The sequence below is a fragment of the Ischnura elegans genome, chromosome 3 (genome assembly GCF_921293095.1).
Source record: "Ischnura elegans chromosome 3, ioIscEleg1.1, whole genome shotgun sequence".
In the NCBI taxonomy this organism is placed as follows: domain Eukaryota; kingdom Metazoa; phylum Arthropoda; class Insecta; order Odonata; family Coenagrionidae; genus Ischnura; species Ischnura elegans.
The window spans coordinates 107,336,469-107,363,952 of NC_060248.1; the positions used below are offsets into that span (position 1 = coordinate 107,336,469).

Consider the following 27,484-nt stretch of genomic DNA (forward strand, 5'->3'; position numbering starts at 1 on the left):
GACTTCGTAGTGCGCGCGTATTCAGTGGTGAGCCGCTGAAAACGCTAGGTTCGCGGTGTTCGTTGAGTTTTTGTTTTCGTTATTTACCTTAGACCATTTAAGTAAGCATTTAAGTAAGTTAATAGCACTAGCGCGCAGTTCAATTTGCATCGCATAATCGACCGTTTAAAAATTACTATATGCGAAGGCGTTGCCGCGTTACTTCGTGGACGACCGGCAAATTCTTTACACCATGACCCTTTTCCTCTCTAAAATTCCCCCGTTTACAACTTTTGTGCAAGATTTCATGTTTTCATAACGATGTTCCGAATGATGCTAGATCGCTAACGAGATAAGAAAAAAATCTGCGGAAGTTTACATAGGGCTTTGTCTTCATTTTACTGCCACAATATTTTTTCGTCGCTGCCAATGCCGAAAAAGGCCACTGTTTATTAATTGTAAGTTCACCAATCCAACCATGGCTGAGAGAATACTTCTCGTACATAACGCAATATATATTAGTACTTTTAATTGAAAAATCGTGAAGAAAATGGTCAAAATACCGCAGTGATACAGTGAATCCCCATTCGTTGCCATGCGCTACGACGATGAGCGTCCCAACCGTTACGTCACGCCCCTTTAAAAGTGGGCGGGGAAGGAAGGGAGCGGAGGGGAGATGTTGGCCACACGGCGAGACATGGGTAGGGGTGGGGAATGGCGGGTCTAGTTCTTATATGGTCTAAGTTATTTACAAATTGCAAAATTCTGCTTTTGAAAATACGGAAAGTGAAATATTGGTTTCTTAATTGCCCTTGTACAATTTAATGTATTTAGACACTATGTCAATCCATCGTAAATTACTCTTGCTAATCTGGTTAAAAAATACCATTGGAACGCATACATGACCGGCTGGAACTTCAGTGAAAGCAGAAAGATATGGGAGAAGAAACAGTGCCGAGACACACGTGACGCAATTTCTGTGACTGTATAGAATGTGTTACGGACGATTCACGCTGTGCGGGGCCCGTCTTTCGCTACAGCTGTGATTGTATATGGCGAATAAGTCGGGTCAAGGGTGGCGGGTTAAGATTTTTGTCGCTGTACAAAGGATAGCATACCATCCTGGCTTGAAAATCTAACAAGTCTAGGTATGTCGACTTACGCCGAGGAGAACCGAGTTCGTCTTCGACGATGTAAAAGTGTTACCCGTGCCGAAGAAATAACAACACAGGAAGCTCGCGTGAGGAAGTCGCAGCCAGATAAACCGTGAGATATTGAGTCATCTTAGTAGGGTTGTGCCATGATGCTATTTTTGACTTGTTTAATTATTATTTTTCTGTCATTTATCCAGATGCCATAAACCCAGAGACTCGTTGTTTTCGTGGTCGTCGGGATTTGATAATTTTACTGGTTTCATCAATTGGGGGTTCCTATTGTTATTATGTGGTGGAATCAGGCTGCTGTTGGAAAACTTAATCAAGTAAGTCAAAAGGAAATCCTAGCTACTTTTAACTTTAAGCTGTATTCAACAGAAATTAATATAATATTAGAATACGTATACTATATCTTGTATGTCAGCTTCCTCTTATCTAGTTTCATTCGTGTTATCTAAAGCCAGTAATGATCCCTCTACGGCTCGCCAGGAACTAGTGGCGAAGAAAATCTGAAGTATATACGTCACTACGGAATCCTCATTTTGTGTTTTACATGAAGATTAACACTTATATTTAATTCTTGCGCGAGAAGACCTCATATTCTATCCAGGTTATTGGCTGGAACAGTAGCGGAGAAATCAAGCCTTAATATTAGGCAACGTATTGCTTAAGAGTTAATCAGTGCTCGTTGGCTGTAGTCATGTTTATGGACGCAGACGAGGAGCTTCTCGTCTTGATTTTCGTGCTTTCTTTTCTGATAGTATTGAGTCCTGGAAGTTCTGTTGCGCAAATGACAGTGCGCGGCAAAAACGAATGCTCTATAATCGAAGTTATAGTTGAGTGGTATCGGTAGTATGAATCAGCGCCGATTAACCGTTCCTCGTGGAGTAAGTCATTCAACATGTGGATAATTTATTTTTCTTGGCGAGGTTGTACGATTACTAGTTCACGGATGGTCTGAACAATATGCTCGACGTATGACATGCCTTTTAGTCACACATTCTATCAGCTTGTTTACACCTTGTCTGTCTTATAAGATGAACCTGTTGAATTCTTGGTTATTTAAAGTTTTACTGTATTTCATTCTCTCTCAAATAATAAAACTAGTGAAACCTTAAATAACCAAGAATTCAACAGCATTGTCTTCCATTCGTGTTTGCATGCTGTGATTTACGATTTAAATCATCAGGACAAGGAAAAGAATGACCTTCTTATATGGTCAGGGTTGTATCACACTCTATGCAAGAGTATATTTTGAGTTTATTCAATTCTATCTCTGAAATATGAATGCTTATGGTGTTTCGAAGTCCCATAAGCTAGGTCACAAAAACTAAATTGACACATGGTCATCAACTTCCCAAAGTGAAAGCTGACTCGTACTTGGCTCTCAATATGTATTTATTGAGGACTTATGTCAGTATCTCAAAAGTTTGATGAGTTCTTTGCAACACGGTGAAGTATTAAAAGTGTGCCTCCATTTCAAGTCCTGTTACCTGTTGAGAGCTTTACAAAGGACCCTTCAGCTAAAAACCAAATATAATGTATAGGGGATTATATTCACCAACCCTTACTCACCCCCAATCAGAAGTTTCTCTCTCTCTCCATCTGCTATTTTCTGTTTTTGTCATAGGCTACGTATAAGCTGTTAATTACTCTATTTTAATTTTTGTATTGTTTTTAAAAAACTGCGGAAAGGTTTTTACGGAGGCTGAACTCGAGGAATAATAACTTGCAGAGAACTAGCAATATAATTGACAAAACATTTTGTTTAAACTAATGAAAGGTATTTGGGAGTTGGAGAGTTGTAAACCACTTAAATTGTCCATTTGTTTTAGAGAGTCCCAATATATTATATGATAATTTTGGCAGAGGGGAGGAGGCTAGGGAAGGGTATTTTGAGGCTCGGAAGTCAAACAAAGAAGGGATTTAGTGAAATTTGGAGCACTGAGAGTTTGAAAGATGGAGAAGGTAATATGAATGTATTAAATTATTCCATAAAGAATTAGCTCCCCTATTTAATTATTGAATTTATTTATTTTTCCTCTTTTCTCTTTAATAACACCTTTAAATATAAACAAATGCATGTGTCGTAAAACATTTGAATGGTTTACTTGCTTTGCACTTTAGATTTATTTTCCAGGATTGGGATCACATCATATTATGACCCTAACACTAATTAGTAACAAAAAAATTGTTTTTAATGAATTCCTCTCGGGTCTTGTACAGGTGGAATTTCTTAATTGTTGTGGCATTTCAATCTCGTTACTTGGTGGACCATTGATCAGCCTAACTACTGTATTCCTAATGACAAATATTAGGTGAAAGTTTGAAATTTTGGATATGGTGGAGAGCTTAAACTGTTGGTTGAAGTGAAAAGAGTTCACACATTAACTGATGTGGAGAATCGCCAGATGTTTCCCCGCAAGATTTTTATGTTGTTCTTTGGGATATTTTGGTGAAAGAAATGGAGGTGATATGGAAAACTAAATTTCACTTTTCATGTTGATGCTTAGGTTTCAGCAGCATTTCTCCTCCATGAATGTCTTGATTTTCTGGAATATTAATTCATACATCAGTCTTTAGTTTTTGCTTTGGAAATAGAAAGCACTACATATATACAGGGGTGAATCCAAGATTTTTTTCTGGGAGGGTTGCAAGGGTCTGACAGGTGTTCTCATGTTTGAGATTAAAAACAAAAAAATACAACAATTACTGTAGAAAATATTATCTTTTTTGATATCAAAGTTATTAATATTAAATTTGATGGTTGAGACTCCCTAGTGTTCAAAATAAAACAAATTTAATGATAACCATTTTAAAAATCTTGTCTATTTTTTAAGCATCTGGGAGAGGGGAAAGGGGATCATGCCCCCCCACTCCCTAAATCCACCTATGCATATATACGTTTGTTCACTGCCACTTTAATCAATTATCTTTTCATTTTTTTTTCTTATTTATTGCATGGTTAGCTCTCATGCTTGGTAACTCTTCAGAGTAGATAAAATATCTACCATCGGTCTTTATAATTAATAGTAGCGGGCATAACTTGGTGGAAATCCATAATCGTAGGAATAGAAGGAATGATAACTTTGCTATTTCCACTTGGTATTTTATTGAGACCGACCATGGTTTCATTACAGCGTAACATTATCAAGGTGAAGAATTGCAGGTACCCTCCACCCACCCCACCCACAGTGATGCCTAACCCAGCTCCAAACCCAACCCCTACCTCTCCCTAACCAACGGCTCCCGGAAATTTCCCCACCCAACCTTCTGCTATATATATTGTCAATTTACCTGCAATTCTTCATAATGATAATGTTACACTATAACGAAACCATGGCCGGTCTCAATAAATTACCATCCGTGTTTATGTTTCAAATTTTATCGTGTCTTCTTTTAAAATTTTTTTTCCATTTTTCTTGTGGATGTTTCCAATATTTTCTTTTGAATTCTTTCATCCTGGGTTTATATTTAGAACACCTTTTATTCTTTCCCACACTTGGAGTTCATACGTCTATTTATCTGCAGTTTTTGTTTTTGTTCTTATTTATTTTATTACCTGATGCTGGATTGTCCACCTGAGCACCATTTTCTAATGAATATACATGCCTTAATTTCAAATTTAATTTTTTCATTCGGTGAATTTGTCTCATATTAAAAAGATCTACTCCAATATCAACTCAATTTTTTAAATTCAATTTTACCAAGTTTTCATGGGCAATGTCAGTCAAATCAGAACTCCTCCACAGGCCTTACCTGAGGCCATTTAAATATTAGAAGTTTGAGTCCCATATGCTTAGTTGGACTCCCATCTCCAACTCAACCTTCTTGGAGGAGGAGCGATCAAGAAATGGCACCTCCATCTCGTTGCAGAGGAGGCATTCTCCTAAGAGCTTCAATGGAGGACACTTCGTCCAATTGTCACGGCATTCACATAAAATTCTTGTATGAATGCAGACGTTTCTTTTGCCGTTCTCATGGAAAAAAGACTGGTGAAAGCAAAATGGCAATATAGAGTTTGTTTACAGACACCTCTGACTTAAGCACAGTTTTCGGTCCTTTGCTGAAGTTTTTGCATTTGTTTAAGGATTTAACCAATTGAACCTCTAGTATAAGACACTCCTACTTACGGGCTCAGACACCTTGTAGGGTACAATTTTTCTCCTATACAGACACCATTGCCATGGATTTCTGATCCACATCTCAAAAATTGAAAGTTTTTTCCTTTAAAAATACAGTTAACGAATAGCTGGTGAAAAGATGATGGTGAAGATAGTCAAACTAATGAAGATATATGAATGCGCATGTATGGGCAATGAAAAAATGTGTCCTGGAATGCATTCTTAGAAATGCTAATTGCAGACAAAAGAGCACCTCGATCAGGTGCATGTAGGATCTTCCAGCAAGCAATTGCTTATGAATTGTATGTAGTAGTCTACAGGTAATGCAATTTGCAGAGGTCAAATAAACAAAAGGGTGTCCTTGAATGAATTCTTGTAAATCTTAATCCTAAACAAAGGTGTACCCATTCATGGTTTATTGAGGCTCCAACCCAATATCTTCATTACTTCCCCAGCCAGACCCCTCAAATTCTCTCTTGCTATCTCTATCCCCTTGTCAAAAAATTAGTTTTTTCATGGAGTAAGGGCAGAAGTTTTGGAGTGTGTGCGAGTTAGAAACTGTGATGATGTAAATCATGCCATGAAAGTGATCTTTAATGCACAGTGTCTCTCAATTAGACTTTTAGCTATACCCAAGTAGAAGGTATAATAAAAGCCCTGCAGTCATTAGTCAAAGGTCCTACCCTCCTGTCATGTCGTCTCGACATTTCACCTCTTAAATGTATAGGTGCTTGAATTCCTATAGAATATTTAAGGGTTGAGGAACTTGCATTGCTAGCAATTATGATAAAATGTTTTCTCTTCCTAGTGTAATACTTAATAATTTAATGATTAACCAATGAATGATTATTCCAACCCTTGAAATTTAAAGTTATTTTGTGACCATATTGGTTTGTTTTTATATTCACTTTGTTTATTCATCTACTTCAGGTATGGAGTCCGAGTAGATCCAAGGGAGTGGATATTTGTGTTATCTGGCCAATATGAAGGGACCACTGAACATCCATCCATCATTCTTATTTTATGTTAGTATACTTTTCTTGCGTCAAATTAAGTTAAAATTTTGAATTTAGTTTTAAGTGAAGTTACCCAGGTAGCTCAGATTGGTCTGTCACCTCTATGTTGTTCGGCAATGTCAATTCATTGGCTGTTTTGCTGTACTGCCAGAAAATTGGCATCAAGCACCCAGCAGAGTGCTATCAATTTTAGCGTAAAAGTCATCAAAAACAGAGCAAAACCAGATAGCAGAGGAGCCACATATAGGTGGATTGGTGGATAGCCCCTCCTTACAACTCTTTAAATGACGGCGTTGCCATCTGCATGTTTTTAGCCTAACTATGTGGTTTTTAGAAGAACCCTGCCTATTTGTAAGAATTATCTTATAATTAACGATATTAATTTATTTCCATAGAAGTCCTCACCAAGTCACATTAATACTCAGATGATTAACCCACAGTACAATCAATATCTCTTCTATGCACTCCATCAGACAATTTGGGTAACAACCTCAGAAACGAACAATAATTATTTTTATTGCCATCATATTGAAGATGCAAATCAAAACCTCACAATGATTCACCTAAGAGACTATGTGAAATTTCAAGTGAAGTATATATGTACATGCACAACTGAATGTTGATTCCACTCAGGGCCAATTTATATGAACATTTATCAAAAATCCGAATCATTCTTAATCTGTCATCATTTTTTGCTTTATGAGGTATTGATTGGATATAAAGATTATTTACTTGCATACCACGGTCTGAAAAAGACAGGAAGGCAGTCAAGATATATTTTATGCTATTTGTTCATCATCTTGCAATAATTTTTGGAAGACCTAAAGTTGGGTGTAGCCATTGTGGATTTTTCAATGTTAACGACTGGACATCAGCTATAGCCAACAGGGGGGAAGGGAAGTGACCGCTGAGTTAGTGGTTGTCAGATGCATTCAGGCCCCGCCCAAGACCCAGCTTAGCAAGACCTTGGGGCCACTCCTTGGCAAAAAGCATGGCCCTCCTACTCATTTATGATCATCCTTGCTGCAGGAATCTGTTGTGAAGTGCTTATATTGTCAATGGTTTTTGCAATCATACATTTTGTTGCATACTACAATTTTTATGCATCAAAATTCATTCCCCATTGTGTTCTGTGCATCGGCAAATTTTTAAACAAAATTTTAGAGTTACAAATAACAGACTTTTGGACTTACAGTTTCAGTACCTTGTGTTCACTAACTTTGTTGTTATCAATGCTAGAAATCCATTTTAAATTCCAAAATTCTTAAAAATGTGTTAGTTATTCTTATAGAAAAGTAAATTATTGAAAATCAAAAGCAATATTTGGTTTTAAAATACACTCATAATGCAACAAGTTTACCGTATACTTGTGCTAAGATAGGTTAGATGGTCCAATGGCCAGGGTAAAGGCTGCACGCCCCATTGAGTTGGGTCCCAAACCAGAGGGATGAGAATATCAGGATAACTCCACCCTAAAAAGCTCCGCACGGAGAGGTTTAAAATATTCTTATGGTACTTGTAGCACAGAAAACGTTTTCAACTTGTAGGCACCAGCAGGAAAGGATTAAAGAGATCTTTCTCCTGCCTGTAAAAAGTGATTTTGGCTGATAAATCGCAAAGTGCTGAAGGTAGGATAATTAAGTGGGGGCTCTCTTTCTTCAATCCATTTTTGTTGTAACATATATTTTAAATGCTTTCCTATTGTTTTATGCTATTTTTGCTTCCAGATTCGTCCGTGCCAGTTGTAATATGCCTATTAATTGAGAAGGGTTTGGCAGTGGTGAGTGTTTTTCAAGTGTTTTATTATGTTTCTTTTTTACTCTTTATACTCTGCTATCTGAAGGTTGATTTAATAGGTTAGTGTATAGGTCAAACCTGCAATTATCTATGCCAAATTTATTTGCAATTTTGAGACAAGATTTTCAGCCATGGGTGGAGGGAATTTCCATTCAAATAACTAGGTGACCAAACTAGAATGTAGGAGTTGGAACCTAATTTTAATTTTTGCTAACTTGTGCAAATTAATTGGTGAAATGTTTCTTTTCCAATTACAAAAATTCTACCTGTAGCAAAGATTTATATAAGCGGTCGTAAACTTTTCAAGTCAAATGTATGTAAATTTAGCAAATGCGGGGAAGAGATCTCAGTTCTGTCCATGAGTCTTTTGCAATGTCTCACATTCAGGAAGCGTTCTTGAGCATTTGTGTGGTCCAGTTCAAACAATTTAAAATCATTTGTTACAATTCTATTAACTTTGTTACATGCATAATTCTACACTTCATTTCTCTTAAAAACTGGTATGTAAAAGTTGAAAAAAAAGTTGCAATGTCGTACGATTTTTCGTGTTTTTTTTCTCAATCAAATGAAATATTTTGTTAGCAATATTGCCTCAAGCTTCAAAATATTGACAAAAAATCGGAAAATTGCCATTAATACTTTGCTGCCAAAGTGAACATCGTTTTTATTTAAGGGGAATTACCGAAAATGTATATTGGCATTTAAAACTCTATCTGCCTGTTCTATGCCAATTTTTCAGTGATTTTAATGATTCACTAATTGTAAGATGCCAAGTTAGCTGTAAGCAACCTTAATTACATATATGTTCCCTATTTCAGTTTTAAATAATCATATGAAATTGTGTTTTCCATTGATGCTGGAGAAGTCATGGTAGAAAATAGTTTAGCTAATTCAGAAAGACAGGAAAGTCCTGATTATGGAACAGCTGGTCCTGAAATTTTAGTAAACTTAAAAAAAATAGATGAGAATGGGCAAGCCAGCAATGTTAAGTTGAGAAACTGCCATCACATTGACCCATTTAGATAGTTGGGCCACCTTGGTGTAGGATAGTGGCCTGGGTGGAAATAGTGGTGGACCATATCTCTTAAACGGCTAGAGATACATCAAAACAAACAACATTTCATATCTGAAAGGCTTTCCTTTCATTTTTTTATTATGGAGGTTTTTCAGCCCGAAGAAATCCAATTTTGGGTCCTTAGTACTTAGGACCGTGTGGGCATATGTTCCCTTTATTTTAAAGTAACCAAATTTTAGAGCATTTATTTTCGTTTAGATCGTTTTGAGACTAGGAATACATAACTTTCCCTGATTCTAAAAATAAGGGCCTGCCTAATGAAAAAACACTCTTTTGAAAAACTGGTGGAAGTGAAGTTGGATAGACTTACCTGGAAGAACAATTATGTATTTTACTGACTTTCAAGGAATTTCCCTACAAAATCTTTGCTTTCAGAGCTTTAAATTATATTTTTATCTAGGTACTGCTTAAATCCAAATACTAAAGTTTTTTATCGGGCTGTTTTTGTTTGGAAGTTGACGTTTTGACAGTAATGGATTCCCATATAATTATTAATATCCTTTGTTTTACTTTGCAGGAGATTATTCCCCATAAACCTGGAATGATTGCTCACATAATTAATTTGGTGCTCTTGGTTCTAATGCCAATGGTGGTGATAAATGTTAAGACTACAGGTTTTACCCTATGTAAGTCTACATTTGTAGAAAAAACTACCCTCTGATGGCTTTTAGATTTTTCTTGGGGACGAGATATAATTTCATAAGCCCCGTCAAGTACGTACATGGTTATATCATTTTTTTAAATTTTTCTTTGCATGTGTAAGTGGGTGCCACAACTGTTTGCTTCATTTATTCAATCCTGTTTCTGAAGCTATGGTCATACATTCAAGTGAATATGTGGTGTCGAAACAAAAGGAAGAAAAGTTCTAGTAAATCAAGACTCAGGCGGCAGTCCTTATCACTGAGTAATTTTGGGAAAGGTTTGTATGCATTGCTTATGCTTGAAGTTTTATGTGTGGAAATTGCTCGTACATTCTTATGAAATATTGGAATTATGTTCTCGTACAGGATAATATATCCATTAAAATCAAATTTGGGTAGCTTGGTCGCTCGCTATTTTGCAAGGCCACACATTTTGAGCATCATTTTTGTGATATTTTAGCAAGTGCAGAGGCATTACATAGGTATATCTGCCATGTACCGTGTTATTGAAATTTAAAATTAATCATATAGTTGTATTGCACTAATTTAAATATTTAAGATTTCTTTTTAAACTATTTACCTTAATGTAACAAAATTCTGCTAGAATGAGTATGGCCAATTGCTAGGATAGCTCTATAGCAAGAGATTTTTTTGTGTTGGTTGGTGCTTTTGGAAAAGCATAGGGAAATAATTTATCTATTGCGAGTGCTCATATTTGCGTCAACACTAAAAGTCAATTTTCCCATGGAAGTCATCAAGAATACATACCTCTCAGGATACACCCTTCGTAAACTTTGCCTGTAGAGTTCCTGGTAGGTGATTGTAAGCTCATTCCTCATGCATTTCTCCTAGAAAGAGAGCATTGCAAAAAAAATGAAATCTTACCGTCCCCCCTGCATCCTGTAAATGGTTACACCGCAGCCAAGAGGTTGAAATTTAATGGTTGTCCACCTTGGCCACCCCCACTCATGTCCCTATAATAGTCAGCCACCTGAATGTGGAGGAATGATAGGGAACTGTTTTTATCACATTTCTTTCCTAACTTCATGATGAAGAAAAGTAAAAATACCTTAGTTTTCTTTGGTATAGATAAAAATGTTTAAACAATTCAAGTTATCTACTTTTTGTGCCATAATAACTGGTAAATAGCAATTTTATAATTACAAATTAGCTATACGTAAATTATACTATATTTTCCGGGATGAGCTTGTTATATGTTACAGGCTTTTAGTGTATTTGCTGATCAGGCCAAAAAATATTGAACTATCAAGGAATGATGGGTTGTTGAACCTTTTTTTTTTCTCTGTAAAGTTTCTGCACTTTATTACTAATTTTCTCCTTTGAAAAATTATCTAGGGATAGATGTATTTTTTATATCGAGTTTCCTGGTCGAAACTGAATCTGTCTATGGCTGTATGTGTCTAATGAGCCTGTTATTGTTTATTGGTGTGCACTACAGCCTCTGATGATCAACTGAATGCATCTGGTCATGGAAGTGACAGTGATGTAAAGCAGAATGGAGATGCTGTGGTTCCTAGACAAAGTTTAGTCCTCTACCCTGATAACTTAAACTTGAAGGATATATTTTATTACATATTGGCTCCCACTTTATGCTATGAATTGAACTTCCCCAGGAGCACCAGGATACGGAAAAGGTAAAGGCATATCATTTTACTTTCATAGTTGAAATATCTAATAATATATTGACTAACTTACACATAGTTTTATTATGTGTTTAGTGATGGATTTTTCCATCATCAAAGAAAAAAATGTATTTGCAGATTTCATTTGTGGAAAATTGTTTTCTGCCGCAAATTTCAGCAGAGATGCATGAAGTACCAAAAAAATGATATTGGGCTCAGTTACAGTTACTTTTTAAAATTTGTACATGGATTTTATTTTTGATTTACAATGGATTTGGGGAGTGATCTGAGATGATTTTGCTTGTGCTTTTTAAAATTTAAACTTCCACCTATTTCTGCTTGTAAAATATGTCATCAGCTATGTAATTCTATGCAGAATTTATTAAAGAAATGAATTTTTATCATGTCAACATTTACATAGGCTGATGGTTCCCTTTAAACTAATTCCTTATATGGAAACGATACAGATTCAACATACAATAGAATTCACTTTACAATCAGTCTTACAAAATGGAACAATATAGTAAAGTGAGGGTTTGCTGTAATAAGGTATGAGTACCAGTTGCAATTTCAATAGGTAATTAGTTACAATTATAATGAATCTTGAAGCACGTACGTGGTGGAAGGTGTCCATATTAATAATGAAAGACACTTAGTTTCTTCCAAAAGTTTATGAAAATTTCTCTAAATAAAATAAGAAATTTTTTTATAAACTTGTGGAAAAAACAAAGTGTCGTTCATTATTAATAGTTACAGTTAATTTTTGGAATCTATTAAAATTTCACTCGAGAAATATGCACAACAATCTGATGAATTTTGTTTAACTACAAAGCTACGAGTGCAGAAAGGAAGAGAACTGGCAAACTTGCTGTCGTAAGGGGTATTTTTAAACTGGTTTGTGCATTAATAGAGAGACTCCTACTTTGTGGGTCAGAATGTTATTATGGACGGGAACCTATCCAAATTTTGGGAATGGTGTAGCTTTTGTGAACTATGGAAAAGAGCAAAAGAAAGATTCCTCTGTAGTTCGTGTGTGGAAACACTGTCAGGTGTCCAGTGCTCTCGTTTGAAAGGTTTGGGCTTTTTGAACTACATACATATCCCAGTAGGTTGTGTGCCAATAGTAACGATTTATTTCAGAAAGCAGTGAGTAGGTTACTTGTGGTAGTTACACTTTAAAAATATGTAATAGCTACTTTTAGAAATTCAATGGAATGGAATCATTACCTGTGACTCGGTTACTACCGAACTCAGAATTTCAATCAATAAAAATCTATATCTAGTCCAGTATTTTGCTTCACGATATTTTTTACGAAAACAAGTTAAGAGAAGGGGACAGAAGGTTTGGGCAAAATTGACCCCCTTCACCCCTCTTTTTTGAGCCCCATCCAGGATGGGCCATCCTATTACGTCCATCTATTACAAGGGAGCTTCTGAATGCTCCTAGGTATAAACCCGTACATGCGCATTTGGTTGAGAATTGCTTTGCCTTGTACCATGGTACATAGAACTTATTGAATGAAATTTGTATTATTGGGTTAAATGTGACAGTGTGCATGTGATTGAATTTCTGTATTTTTCAATGGATGGTGTTGGCAGCATGGTGATACATATACAGGTGTATTTATTTATAATAGTTTATTTGATGTTACTTTTTTTTACCTCTTGTACATGGTGAACTTACTTTAAAGGTGCATGCAAATGTTATGCTTCTGATGGGAACATTTTTCTTCTGTTGTAGGTTTTTGATAAAAAGGATGTTGGAAGTTATCATTGGGTGTCAGGTTTTGATGTCACTCTTTCAGCAATGGATTATACCATCCGTTAAAAATTCTTTGATTCCTTTTTCTGTGAGTAAATTTTTCTTAATGGTTTATTCTGGTTGATTAAAATGTGACATGTACCCTTAATCCTCTTTGAAAACCAGTAATATTTTGTTGCTTCCCGTAAATTAAAATTCCCATTAAAATTAGCCGTACTTGGCAACCAGTAATAAGAAAAAACAAGCAGCAACCCACTCCCCCAACCTCCGGCTCCCCTCCCCCCACCACCTGACGCAGATACCTATATAAAATATCATTAATTCCCATCTCTTCACAATCCCTTGAAAAAGCGACCAGCATCGGTCGGGAATCATTGGGGCCACCCAAGAATTGACGCGGCGACATACCCCAAAAGTTTTTAATCACATTGTGATATTGTTGGAATCAGATTATGATTTCAATTTTGTAAATGTCATGAAGTCAGAGCTGTGAGTGGTGTAATATTTCATTCATTAAGTTATATTACGAGTGAAGTTGTGCACAGCCAATTAGTTGTGAAACTGCGTATAGTTGTTTAGAGTGTTATTTAAATTTATTAAATCTCCATGGTTGGAGAAACTTGGTTTCTTTTAAAAATTCACTATGTTCAATGCAGCCTCTTACTATTGGTTACCTCATTATGTCTGGCCTTGGGTACTTATAACTTGCCTTCTTTGCTTTCCTGCGAATTGTTTCCTTAGGTGGGGAGCTGTGATGGATTTATTCGTGGATTTAAACAGTCTACTCAAGCCCTTCTGACTTATGCAAAAATTAAAAATGTTAATATTGCAATTTGTGCTTCCTATTGATATTTTGTCCAGATAAATTGGATATGAAAAGGACAGAGAGGTCTAGGTTGGGACTTGAGGGAATTCATCTGTGCACTTACGCATGTTTTGATTCACCATCCAGGTGTACTCATTCTCCTATATATGTAGCACTAAGATGACTTTGCACACTCACATGTAGGGGTTCAGAGAGGTAAATAAATCCCAAAGGAAGAAATGCACTGAGAAAAAATAAATTGTGTTGACAGGAATTAAGATGCAGCTTTTCTCATTTTTGCCTACTTTGCATACTACTAGTTTCAACAAAAAGCTATCATTATGTGTACACATTAGGAATTTTACTTGTTAAGGTGGGTCTGCATGACACATTACAATGAGCACCCTGGCCTGACCTTCAGACTTTGAATTTCATTCTGTATTGCAACATATTTTTCTTTTGTTCTTCTTTGTATCTGTCAGCTTATTATCTGCCTCTCCCTCCCTGCTTACCAGAAGTCCTAACCTTTGTCACTGTTTTTTTTTGCATTCCCTGTTCTATTTGTGTTGATCCAACCATACGATCTCCTCCTCATTACCTGTAGGAGATTACTTTCCTCCACAGAATGCCTATAATTTCCTCTTTCCTCCTTTCCTTTGTCTCCCATCCATAGAGAATTTTTTAGGGTATTGAATTAAGTATGCTTTTTGTATCACCAGTCCAAAATTTAGCACAGGTGATGAGAATGCTCTTACTAAGCCTGGGAAATTCACTTCAAAAAATGGTGACTTGGTGGTTTAACTGGTAGAATACCTGACCATAAATCTGGAGATTCAAGTTTGAATTTTTGTCAAGCAATATACTTTTTGTTCAGTAATTTTCTATCTTTCACTCTCTTATGCTTGTATACCTTGAGGAATACCAGTTTCAATCAAAAAATCAGAATCATTCATAAGAGAGTAAATGCAAACCATAGTATATTTTCTAAAACATCGTAGGGTATTAAAATATAAACTTAAGTAATGGTCAACCATATGTCTTTAATTAAATAAAGCAAACTCTGTCTCTCTATTATCTTTATTAATCAATGTAGTATTGAGTGTTTTTGAAACTCAGATGCTGCTGTCGAAATTTGAAGTATAGCCCAAAAATCCATTGTGTCATTACACTTTAAGTGAAAAAAGTCCATCCATCCATGCACATATGCATATTTGGGCCCTGGGAGTGGGCATCCATCCAGCCCCCTCAAAAAACTGGATTTATAAAAATGTATTTATGTAATCCTTAATATGCTGGAAAGAGGCTGAGTGCCTGCATTATTTTTCATGGTTACTTAATACCAATTCTGATTTTGCTGATGTATGCATGTATGTTAATTTTATGCTGCTATGCATTTAATAGTTGGGTAATAATGAAAAGTTACCAGCCCTTCAGTTCAGGAGCCTCTTATTCTCACTACTTCCATTTCACATTTCAGAACATGGATGTTGCTAAAGCCACTGAACGTCTTCTGAAGTTGGCTGTAAGTATTTCATTTTGACATTATCACTACTGCTTATTTGGTTTAAAATAAATTACATACTCACTATTGAACTGTTCGTAATTTCAAGCAAAGATTTTAATGGGAGACTAATTCAAGTGGGTATGGTTTTGCTCTGGATTTATTTCTTTAATTTCCATAAATCATTTCTGTGAAGTTGCTTAAATTGTGATTTTTTCTGCAATTTGCAATACTGATTTTGAGGCCACATAAAGAGAATCTGCAGGGTAGTAAACTGCATTCTAGGAAGATTTTTTTGTATCTGCTATTACATAGCCTGCCTTATGTGGTTAAAAATTTTCAAGTGGTGATTCTTTTAGGACAAAGAAGGCCTGCCAATAATACTTGTAAAATCTTTTAACATTGTGACGAAAAGTAAATGAAAACCATTATATTTTTTAGTGTGAAATAATTACTATAATGTAGTCTTTTCATTCCAGATACCAAACCACTTAGTATGGTTGATATTTTTCTATCTACTATTTCACTCCTTCCTGAACCTTGTTGGTGAGTTATTATACTTTGCTGATCGACATTTTTACTCAGATTGGTGGAATGCCAATAACATTGATACGTTTTGGAGAACATGGAACATGCCTGTTCATCGATGGGCAGTCAGGTTAGTTACATCCTAACACCCCAAGACTTATTGCTTAAAACTATGTATTAGTTGTTTCTGTGAGATGTGGTGAAATTGTTCCATCATGGCTGAAAGATGCTTAACAGATTCAACCAAAAAAAATATATTAAAGACAGAATACATTTGACGTCGTTTCATCATTGTCGAGTTGTTGTATCCTGCTTGTCTGCGAACAAGATACTAGCTACAAGACGTATCTTCTCAGAGGGAAGAATCAGGTCCAGAAATGCGGAGTCACTCTAATCCAAAAATAGTGACATTTATTCCCCTTAAAGAATATAGAAATTTACAAAACCGTTCCATAGCCTCTGGCTGTAACCACCCACGCAGTTGCCACGTAGTCAATCAGCACCCAGCCCAGCTCAACATGTCCTTTTAATCTCCCTCCTGGGAAGGTCAAAAAACCATATTATCAACCCTCGGTCCTAGCCATCCTCTCCTCGGGGTCAACCTCAGGACCAACACCCAATGATCACATGCAGATCATCCTGTGCACCAACACTTTGGACCGACACTCAATGCCTACGTGAGCATCCTTGCGTAGCAATGGATGATGCATGCCACAAAGTTTGTCCTTGACTCTTCTTTTCTGCCCATAATTACCTCTTCAATAGAGAAGGGAGTAAGGGAAATGGTTTTGAAGTGATGATTTTAGAATCTAGAAAGACACTTGGCAGTGTTGTAACAATATGGAAACCTATCGTGTTTTCAATAAATTTTTGAATAGAATCTGTTAAAGAACTTTCATTCATTTATGGTATAATTCCTTAACTAGAACTATATATCATAATTCAGGGCTGTCGAGTGTCATTTGGGAGCGGGGACAATGGATCTTTCCTTAACCACTCTGGGAACCTCTGCAGAGGGACTCTCAGGCACTTTTCAACAGTCAATGGTACCTCCTAAAAATTAGGGCTTGTGAAAAACTGTCCGCCTTACCCCCTTCCAGACGTCCTTTAGTGCATGAATCTGTTTTGGGGGCGAATTAGAGGGAATGTGGAGGGGTCCCCTTTAATTCCTGGAAAAATTGAAAAGATGATAGTCATTAAGGGGACTCTCAAATGTAGTCGTTATTTTCACTGACTCATTAAACTGTATTTAAAAATAATGAGAGTAAATCTAAAAGCCACCAATCTAAGAAGATACATTATCTATCAAACATAGACCTAAATCATGAGTTCATTTTCTGGAATCATGTGACCTCACAAAAGATTGGAAGACTGTAAGACGATGTCGAATGCTCTTAAATCAGACTTAATACTTGACTGTGGTGGAGCTAAAGAAAAATGGGAATTTTGATCCATTTGCTTCAAAAAAGAATTTTGCAAAAGGAGGCGTGTCAAGTGATAAGTTTATAATTTTTTAAGCATTCAGGTATGTGGATGCATATTGAACCTACCACCATAAGGCATCCTTACATTTTCATTTTAATTGTCAGTGTCTTCTTAGATCTTGCCATGGTGATGGACAAAAGCATGTTATCACATCTATTTTTCTTGCCGTTAGATTTTTTATTTGAATGTACAAATATTGAAGCTAAACTCTTGTTAATTTTTCCTGTTAAGCTATTCATATGTATTTTTTCACACATTAGTGCTATTTTTAGTTTCTTGTTACGATTACTTTGTACACTGAATTATTCTTGTAGTGATGGAATGGTTATCACCTTCTTCATTCATTATTTCCTTCTTGTGGTTGTTGGCTAAGTGCATATATTGTGAAACTATGAGAGGAAATTCTTTCTTAGGATAAATAAATAGGCTTAAGTAGAATTTTAAAAATTCTGTCCTCTTCTATGAAAAGAATATTAGAATCATAATGATAATGTCTTAAATATTAATTTCTTAAGTTTTTGTGGACTGGTTTTTTTCAGCAATTGAAAACCTTGGTATGCATGTATCAAGTGCTTTATTTTTTTATCTCTTTAGTACTGTGCTTTTCTTTTAATTGTAAGTATGAGTGTTCTTTTTTCCCATTAAATAACTGAAATTGTAAATTTTAGGCACTTGTATATACCACTAGTTGAGATGGGATATGGTAGAATGGCTGCTTCCTCTACTGTCTTCTTCATCAGTGCTTTCTTCCATGAGTACTTAGTTAGTGTGCCCTTGAAAACTTTCAAGACGTGGGCATTCATGGGGATGATGGGACAGGTAATTACAAATTATGTTCATCAATGCCTGTGTCATTTATTGGAAACACATTCCATTAATGTTTTACGCTGTATTAGTTGATAATTACCATACCTAATATTCAAAGCATCTTATATGAATTTAGTGTGAGTACTATTTTTCGTAATTCTCTTCATCGGGTTATTGAGAAATTACTGTGCTGGGAACACTTGAGTTAATTTTTTTTTTAATTTAGTGGCTATTGAAAAATATTTGTACTTTGAATTGCCTTATGTTGTAGCAAGAAAGAAAATTCCTGGCCTGAAAATCTTAAAAACAGTGGATTGTGTTATACATAGTATTATTCTATGTAAGCTCTAATTATTGGCACACTTAATTAGGAAGGTTCCAATAGCAGGTTGCAGTGATGCTCCTTATCATTCAAAACCTGCAAGTCTGTCATAGAAATGAACTCCTCAAAAATAGTGTTTCTTTTCACCAGCCATGAGCTTTCTAAAGAGGAAATTCATCAAGATTCTATGGTCTCCGAATTTTATTTAATGTTTTCTATCTTTATTTCAAGATTATATCCTTGCTAGGTACTTATTACCCTAATTTTATTCTTTTTTTCTATTGCTTGTTATAATTTGTAATTTTAAGTAACAGTTCAGCTAAGTGTTGCATGGGAGCTCATGGGATGAGTGGTTTTCAGTGCTTTTACAAACAATTCCATATTTAAGGTTATAAGTAGGGATGAGTCGATTCCAAATGTCGATTCTCGATTCCACCGCATGGAATCGCAATCGAGAATCGATCGCCTGAAGTCGACTCCGATTCCATCGATTCCAGGAAGATAAATGTTTTGAGCATTAACTATTAGCTTGGGGCTTAAAGGCTGCCTCACACCCAAGCAGCCGCGGTGTCAGCCTTGCCCGCGCGGAGGATACGCCCGGCACGCGGGTGCTGCGACGAACATGCCTAAGAGGCCTCGGAAACATGAAAATGTCGACAAGAGCGACAAACCGACGAACCCTGCAATGGCGCGTGTTCATGAGCAACTCTCAGAGAAAAAAAATTGGAAACCACGGGATCGGGAAGCAATGCATACATTTTTCGTTCTTTTAATAACCGCTGGTCACGGCAAATCAAATTATTGCGATTATGAATCATCATCGGAGAATTCATCTGGACCACCAATTTTAACGCATAATAGATCGAAGTATATTTTTTTTTAGTTTTCGAATGATATTTGAAGTCTGATGATAATAAAAATGTGCAGAGAGCGAGTTTTCCTGTGAAAAAAAAGTTTCGTATAAATACGCGCAGAGAGCGGTTTTTTTACATAAAATTTTTAGATTAACACGCGTCTGCGTCAATAATAAAAATTTGGACACATTCACGTTTATATAGCCCAGTTTCATCAATTCAACCCTTGAGAAGGTTGAAACTTGCTCGGCACAAGCCGCGGTCTCTGGGCGGACTCGACAGGTTGCGTTCGGCCGCCACCGCGCACCAGCCAGGCTGCTCTGGTATGTATGGACGCAATGAACGCTACATTATTGTTTGGCCACCGCGGCCAAACGACAATGTAGCCACCACGGCTATTGTTTTAGGGATGGTCGGATCGGATACCTCGGATCCAAATATCCGCGGATATTGCCCTTCATCGGATGAATCGAATCCAAAGCCGCGGAAGACATCGGATCTGGATCCGAAATTTTAAATAATAGCTTCAGTGAATGCAACGGTCCATAAGGGTGGGAAAGAGTTCCGATTCTCTCTTCAAATGCGCCGTCGCATGTCATTCTTGAACCGTTTTGTTTTTAAGCTCTCGCAGAGGTTACATGAGAGAATTTCAGCCGTGGAAAATAAAAAAAGGCAAAATAAGACTGGCACGTAGGGTGACTCTTCCCAAGAGATTGAACATTCATTGGGGGAATCTCATCATCGTAGGATAATAACCAAGTCAAAAGTAACTACGTCGCAGATTTCAGAAAACCATCCTCGTCCGTTTACTAACCGTGCATAATAGAAAAAACTTCATTTCTCAAAGATTCATTTTTTTTTTCATTTTTGTAAATTTATGATTTTTAAACATTTTGTTTCCTTTTATGAAGGAGAGTAATTGTGTTTTTATATTTTGGGGGGTCCGGATCCTCCGGATTTCCCCCTCTCGCTACGCCACTGGTCAGTGGTTCACCCTAAGATTTTCCTATTTTCATTTCCAAATCCAAGCGTAACAGTTTAGGTCCTGAGCATGTAAAGATATTTTTAAAAAACAACTTGAAAGCCTATAATATGATCTTTAATTTATAAAAATATAAAAATGTGTATGAAAATCTAAAAAGCATTCCTTTGATTGTATGTACCCAGAATTGACTTGAATAATTACTTTGTTTAATAGCTTGAATTTTAAAATGTATTTGGTTCCGAAAATATCCTATCCGAAAGATCTGGCTCCAAAAATCAAGGATTCGATCGGAATCTGGATCCGAAAAAAAATACTTCCGACCATCCCTAGTTATTTTATTCCGTTCAATTTTTAAATTTTAATGACAGCAATGCTATAGATAAATCAATATCCCACATTTTAGAAGGATTAAGAATCGATGGAATCGACAATCGGGAATCGATTTGAAGGAATCGGAATCGAAAAAAAGTGGAATCGACTCATCCCTAGTTATAAGTGATGAGGATGAACTTATTTTACTGTGATGAAAGGAAATAATCTTAAAAATTTGCTAATATTCATTCCACTCATTTAGAAGGTATAAAAAACTCCTCTCATAAATCCATAGATTTTATATCAGATCAAATGTCCAATATGGTCACTTTAATGATATTATTTCTTTGTCACTGAAATTAGTGGTCATAAATATTTTAAAGTGGTCACTGCTGTTTATTAAGTCATTAAAATGAACTATGTAACTGACTTTTCTTATCTATTGAGCAACTAGTCCATTTTCGATATATTACAGTAAAACCTCTATATAGTGAACCTCTTTACATCATAAACCTCTATCCGTCATACCACTCCTACGGTTCCGTCAGATTTACATGTAAATTTATAGGCAAACCTCTTTGTAGTGAAACTCTTTATCTCGTAAAACCTCTTTATCTCGTAAAACCTCCACTTATCATACCAAGGAGATACCCCCGAGATGGCCTAACTACCTCTGAAAATCGTACGGAGACAACTAAAGACCATTAATGCAGCCGTGATTACGTACATGGAATGGCATTTTCAGCGATAAATGATTTACCCTTATTTTTTTTCTTAAACACCTTTAATATGCTGTAATTTTCACATTAGTCTTTAGTTGTGGCCATTTTGTTCCACATGAGAGCATACCTAACAGTAAATAAGAAAAAGGTATCCAACTATCCTAATCATTTTAAGTGACTGTTGAATTAAGAGAGATCACATTGTTTTCTCTCGAATCATGGTAAAGAAAAATGCGATAGCGCTCGCTTTTTGTTATTATGAAATAATTAATACATATTCACTATTGCATGCATGTTTGTTTAAACACATAAATATAATGGTTTAAAAGACAGTAGTGCCTTTCATTTCCGAAGGATATGAAAAAATTGTGCCTGTCACGGAAAAATCTCTATTGTGAACCTCCATACAGCAAATTGCCCAAATTTTGGTCCCCTCCATTATGATGGAAAGAGGTTTTACTGTGTTTCTCTTAGAATTTAGTGAACCTTTAGTTCAATTTCCATTTTAAGTCTATGATTCATATTTTTTGTCATAAATGTGAAATGATGACTTTAAATTAACCATCCATTTATGCTTTTCGTAATTATGTGATGCATGTTAGGTTTTTATGGTAACTCAGAAATTCTATTATCAAAAAGAGAGAATGATAGCAAGTTTGTAGACTGGAGATCAGGTCCTTTGATAGAAAAGTAGCTGGGCCATTTTTTATTTTCATTACATTCCAATCTCCTCGTAGCAGATCTTTCAAAATGTTATTTATCTCCCAACACTCATCCATATTTTTCAGTATTGGCATGCTTAGGTACCTACTCTGGCTTTGGTTGATGACTGACTGACTGCCTTTCTGAATTACCTCCCAAGAAATTGATGTTATGTTTCCTGGACCACGTTTATGTATTTATATTTTTTCTTGTTGCTGATTGTTACGAGGCTGTAGCTAGGAAAAATAATTAGGAGGTAGGATTCCATTCTATTTTGATTTTACAGAACAATAGATAGCTGAAGAATCACTGGAGTAATGTTAATTCATATTCCTCTGCAGGAATACTTTTTCGATGGTCTTTCTGAATGACTTGAAGAGATTCCATTATGAGTTGTTTGTTTCTACGTCAAAATCATGTTCTTGATAACTTCGGAATATGTATACCTATTAATGCTACTTTCCTGATTCCTGAATTAATATTATTCCTTAGTTGGTCATTCAGTTTATGTTCATCAGCAGGTCGTTTTTATTGATTATCTCTCTATGAAGTTCCTGCAAAGGTGATCATAGCCACCTTCTTTTATTGAAAAAATGCATCATCATGAAAGAAATGTGTTGCATAAAAGTATTATAGAGAGAATTCAATGGGTACACAGAGCAAGAATTAAAAATAAGAACAAAATCCGTCAGCCTAGGGGAATACTTCAGGAATGGATGATTGCCTAACTCGTGAAATATATAGGATATACTGATGGTCAATTGATAAAATGCCATTTAGATTTATGCATTATAAGTCGTATAACTTATTGAATTGCTTAACTTCGGCTCATTTATGTCCTCCACTCCAATTGGAATTTAGTTCAAGTCCTCTTAGATTAGTCCATCAGTGTCTCATAATGAATACATGTCTCTTGTCATGTTTAGTCATATTTCCTATTTTATTTCTTTAATTCAGGATGTATACTACTAAAGATATGTTTTCCGACTCATTACTTTCTTGGACCCATGGAATCTATTGCTTTCTTGGTATTAAGAAGATCCCTAAATTTTTTTTTCCATTTTTCCAAGGCCATTTTTATTCACTTCCTTAAACCCATTTTTTCCATCACTCCTTGATGTATATACTGGACAATGATTTTGATATCTAATTGTGGCAGTTCTGCGGGAAGTTGTTTTTTTATGGGCAGTGTAGTTTTGAAAAAATATGGCAATTTAAGTATACCAGGACTAGCCACGGTGATAAGTTAATGGGAGTCATCCGCAATGCACAAATTGTGCGAAAAATCCACAGAGAAAAAAATCATTCGCCTTGACCAGGATACAAACCCGGATCCCCCGATTTCTGGTCGAATACTTTTGCCAGTTAAGCTACCAAGGTGTTGCTCTCCCCTGTGGAAATTTGAGGACTATACAGGACAAGGTGGTGTGGACTGCTAAGCATATGATGTGACAAGCAGTCCAAATCATGCGCACAACGCCACAGCCAGAGAGCAAAGGCTTCCCGGTCAAGGCAAATGATTTTTTTCTCTGTAGACACCCTTTTTTCTCTCTTTTCACACAGACACATTTGTTAAAAATTAATTCCTAATCCTGGATTATGTTCGTAGTCAGGGTTGCTACTAAGCTCTTCATGGAAGGGGTCAGGGACCTAATATCTTGCCCTGTTAAGCAGGTTTCGAATCAGGTACATCAAATATGTACCTGATTTTTTCCAAGGCATCTATCCTGCCCTACTATACCTTTGCAATGTTCATGGCTTCCTTTCTCCTCATCTAGACCTTTGACCTCTGATATCCCTCTGAACTCCCAGCCCTTTGCTTGTAAAGATAATAGAACTTGGTCGCTACTTTATGGGCTATATTTGTACATGCTATGCTTTGTTTTAATCTTGCGATTCTTCTGATTCATTGTTTCCAGATTCCTCTATCATTTCTGAGTCGTTTCATGGAAAAACAGTGTGGACCAAGATGGGGAAATATAGTTGTTTGGGCATCACTTATTTTGGGGCAACCCCTTTGCATTATGATGTATTATCATGACTATGTTATTACTCACTTCGGTGAAGAATTGTTGGAAAATTATGGTCATGCTTAATTATGTTATTATTGTGTTATTTAATCATGTATTTAGAATGAATGAGTAGTATCTGAATCAAAGGGATGAAGACAAGGAAAGAAAAGCTGAGTATTATGCTGTTTGCCAATAAGTCGTTGATGTTTAATGAATCCCAAAGCCTAATTATATTTTTTCTGACCTGTGGACTTTGTAGAAAAGAATACTGTGATTGATTAGTTTAAGTTAAAATACCGCCTGTGGCATGCCGCTTGCCGTGAGTATAGTAATCTGTAAACTGTTGAAACTTTTGAGTTTCAATTGCTACATGTTGGTCACAAAGTCAACTCGTCTGTGATTTTAATATTTTTTGAACAAATCTTTTTGAATAGGTTATTTATTCAGTTTTTTCCATCATTGCCTTAACTTGTATTTCAATTCAACTTGTGTGCAATAATTTTTTTCTGATAGCCATTGACATCACATGGATGGTGCTGATTTTGGAATTCTTCTATTTTCATAATTGTCACCTCTTTTCATATCCTAAAGTTATTAGTCTCATTGCTCAAAAGAAATGGCTCTACCTGCAATAATATTTATATTTTTCGTGTGGGAAATCCATCACTGTCTTTTCATGGATATTTATGTGTCTGCATGTATGACTCTTCTAAGAGGAGTTTGTAAGTAGTTGAATTCCTTTTTGGAAAATGATTGAGCAGAAGAACAAGAAAATGAGGTTATGCATTTTCCACGACTGATTAAAGGTACAAAGTGAAGTTTTGTCTTGATAGTTGTTTTTGTTGAAAGGATTTTGACAAATATTTTGGCATTGCAATTAAATGATGAAGCTAGGAGTAAATAAATTTGTAGGTGAATAGATTTGTATGGTTCCATCTGCGGACTGAATACATAACAAATATCAATTTAGAGCTCCGCCTCTTGAGAAAGTACTTTATGTTATTTTGTGTATTCTACTTAGATTTTATAGTGGAATGAGTGTATTTTTTATGAAACTTTATGGGGTGTAATTTTTGTACATACGATTATCAATGTCAATTTTAAACACATATTAGTCTGACTTAGGTTTTTCTGCAATGAGTGATGGCAGGATGCAATGAAAGTAGAGACACTGAAATTACTTTTTTATTTGATTGCTCATGTGTTAGACCCTGCTATTGCATTATATAGGTCAATTACTGTCAAAATAATTATCCGTTTGATGGAAAACTTTGATGGTCCAAAAAGCTTGTTACTCTGATGTTTTTAAGGATCTCTTGATACTATTGAATTTGTTATGGAAATAAAACTTATAATATAATACCTTTTTTTATTCTAAACCTGTACTTAATCTTCCGTACCAAAAATGAAGAATGAGTTCTTCAACGCAAATATCAGATCATAAATTGAGTTTGAAGGAAATGGAAGTTCTATCAATCAATCAATCAATTTATTAGTCGTTAAATGATATAAATCACAATAGACATCGTCAAAAATAAAAAATATATATAATATACAATTACAAACAATGAAACGGATTACTACATGAAAAACAATGTAAAGTTCACATATTAAAATAATAATTGGCCCATTAGCCACAAAGACCTGTGACGTCCCCAGACATGTATTCTTCAAAAGAATATAGGGGTTTCCTACGCAACCATTTCTGGATCATTTTTTTTAAATTATTAGTGTCTTTTAGTTTCACATCTCTTGGCAGTATGTTGAATGCCTTAATAGCCATGTTTTTAAAACTGTTTTTGGACTTTGACAATCTATAGAAAGGTGTATCTGATATGGTGTTGAAGTTTTTGCTGTGGAATCATGGTAAACCGAGTTAAGGGCCAGATGTGACACGTGATTTGATGCACAAACTAACATTTTAGGAAATGCTGTGTGTCTTGTTAAAATAATGTAACTTAATAAAAATAAATATATATTACAGTTGGATAGGATATTACGTTTTTTTAAGATGACACACAGTTCCATATGTTCCTTACCAGTATCATAAATTCCCTATTCTCAAATCCATGCTGAATAAATTGTTATAATAATAATAATATTTACTACGGGCAAAGGCCCATTTTACAAAATTGTACAAAATTAAGATAAATATATAAATATAAAGTAATTACATTGGTTCATTCTTACAATAATATTTCTGTACACTTCATTGTTAAAAATGGTACATATAATGGTATCATTGTATGTAAACATTCAAATATATAAACGTAGGGTTCTTGATATAAACATATAGCAGGTACATTGGTCATAAAAACAGTAATGGTATCATTATGTTTGTCAACATTCAAATATATAACAATACAGTAGGTTATTGGTTCATTCTTGCAAAAAAAATTTCCGCATACTTCATCTTAAAAAAAAACTGTATCATCATGTATGTCAAAATACAAAATTTCATAAACATAAAGAAAGTACATAGGTATATGCAATACACCCCTGCTTCATGATGTGTTTGTCTCACGGTCTGTGCTGACTTTCTGTTAGCTATTTAAAATTCGGCTGGCGTTTTGCTTCTACTCGCACAATGTGTCACCAAGTATGTAAATTTACTCCTTATTTGTTAATGAAACATTTAATATCATAACAAAATTTACATGCTCTAATGCTCCTTAAATTTATTTCCCCTGGAAATGATATCAATTCAACATACAATAGAATTTGCTTTAATACTGCACCTCTAGAATGGATTAATAACCTAAAGCAAGGGTCTACTGTATACTGTCTATCTAAAATTTCCATGCTGTACATTTTATTTGATTCCCAATTAAATTATTTTCTAGTGATAATGTATGTCTTTAGAGAAAAAAACAGTACTATTTGCTTGAATTTTTTTTATAAGTGGGCTGTATGCTGTGTTTGTTCAAGTTTTCTACCTGTAGTAATACAGTAACCTGAAAATAATATAGGGGTATTAGCTTGGAGAGTAAATTTCTGAGGGTTTACATTGAATGGGTATGCGTTAGAATATCCTCTGAACCTTTTATGGGGTATGTGAACCTTTAGATCCCCCAGTAACTGCATCATTAGAAGTGAGATTTTTTGGAAGGAAGGATGGGGAAATATGGGGGTAGGTATCATAGGGGCTGCAAATATTCCCTACTCTTACTGTTTAATATTCACAATTAAGGTTAGAATTATTTTTAGACAATAACAAAAATTTAAACGAAAGCAGAATATTTGAAAATGGTTTTGATA

At 35.4% G+C, this 27,484-nt stretch overlaps 1 protein-coding gene across 1 annotated transcript; it reads left to right on the forward strand.

Annotated features, from left to right (window-relative positions):
- Nucleotides 1–956: 956 nt before the first annotated feature.
- LOC124156329 (diacylglycerol O-acyltransferase 1) lies at nucleotides 957–25,586 on the forward strand. Its single transcript, XM_046530817.1, has 12 exons — nucleotides 957–1,245; nucleotides 1,331–1,459; nucleotides 6,188–6,282; nucleotides 8,001–8,053; nucleotides 9,663–9,771; nucleotides 9,909–10,064; nucleotides 11,246–11,441; nucleotides 13,171–13,279; nucleotides 15,474–15,518; nucleotides 15,977–16,155; nucleotides 18,179–18,329; nucleotides 24,134–25,586. The coding sequence occupies exons 1-12, from the start codon at nucleotides 1,130–1,132 to the stop codon at nucleotides 24,308–24,310; spliced, it is 1,515 nt and encodes a 504-aa protein (XP_046386773.1). The 5' UTR covers nucleotides 957–1,129; the 3' UTR covers nucleotides 24,311–25,586.
- Nucleotides 25,587–27,484: the final 1,898 nt, after the last annotated feature.

Bases quoted from the DNA above. Each gene is read 5' to 3' on its own strand.
- LOC124156329 (XM_046530817.1), top strand. From the start codon at position 1,130: ATGTCGACTTACGCCGAGGAGAACCGAGTTCGTCTTCGACGATGTAAA. The intron at 9,772-9,908 runs GTAAGTCTACAT...TGCATGTGTAAG, and splicing joins GACTACAGGTTTTACCCTAT to TGGGTGCCACAACTGTTTGC. The intron at 13,280-15,473 runs GTGAGTAAATTT...TTCACATTTCAG, and splicing joins ATTCTTTGATTCCTTTTTCT to AACATGGATGTTGCTAAAGC.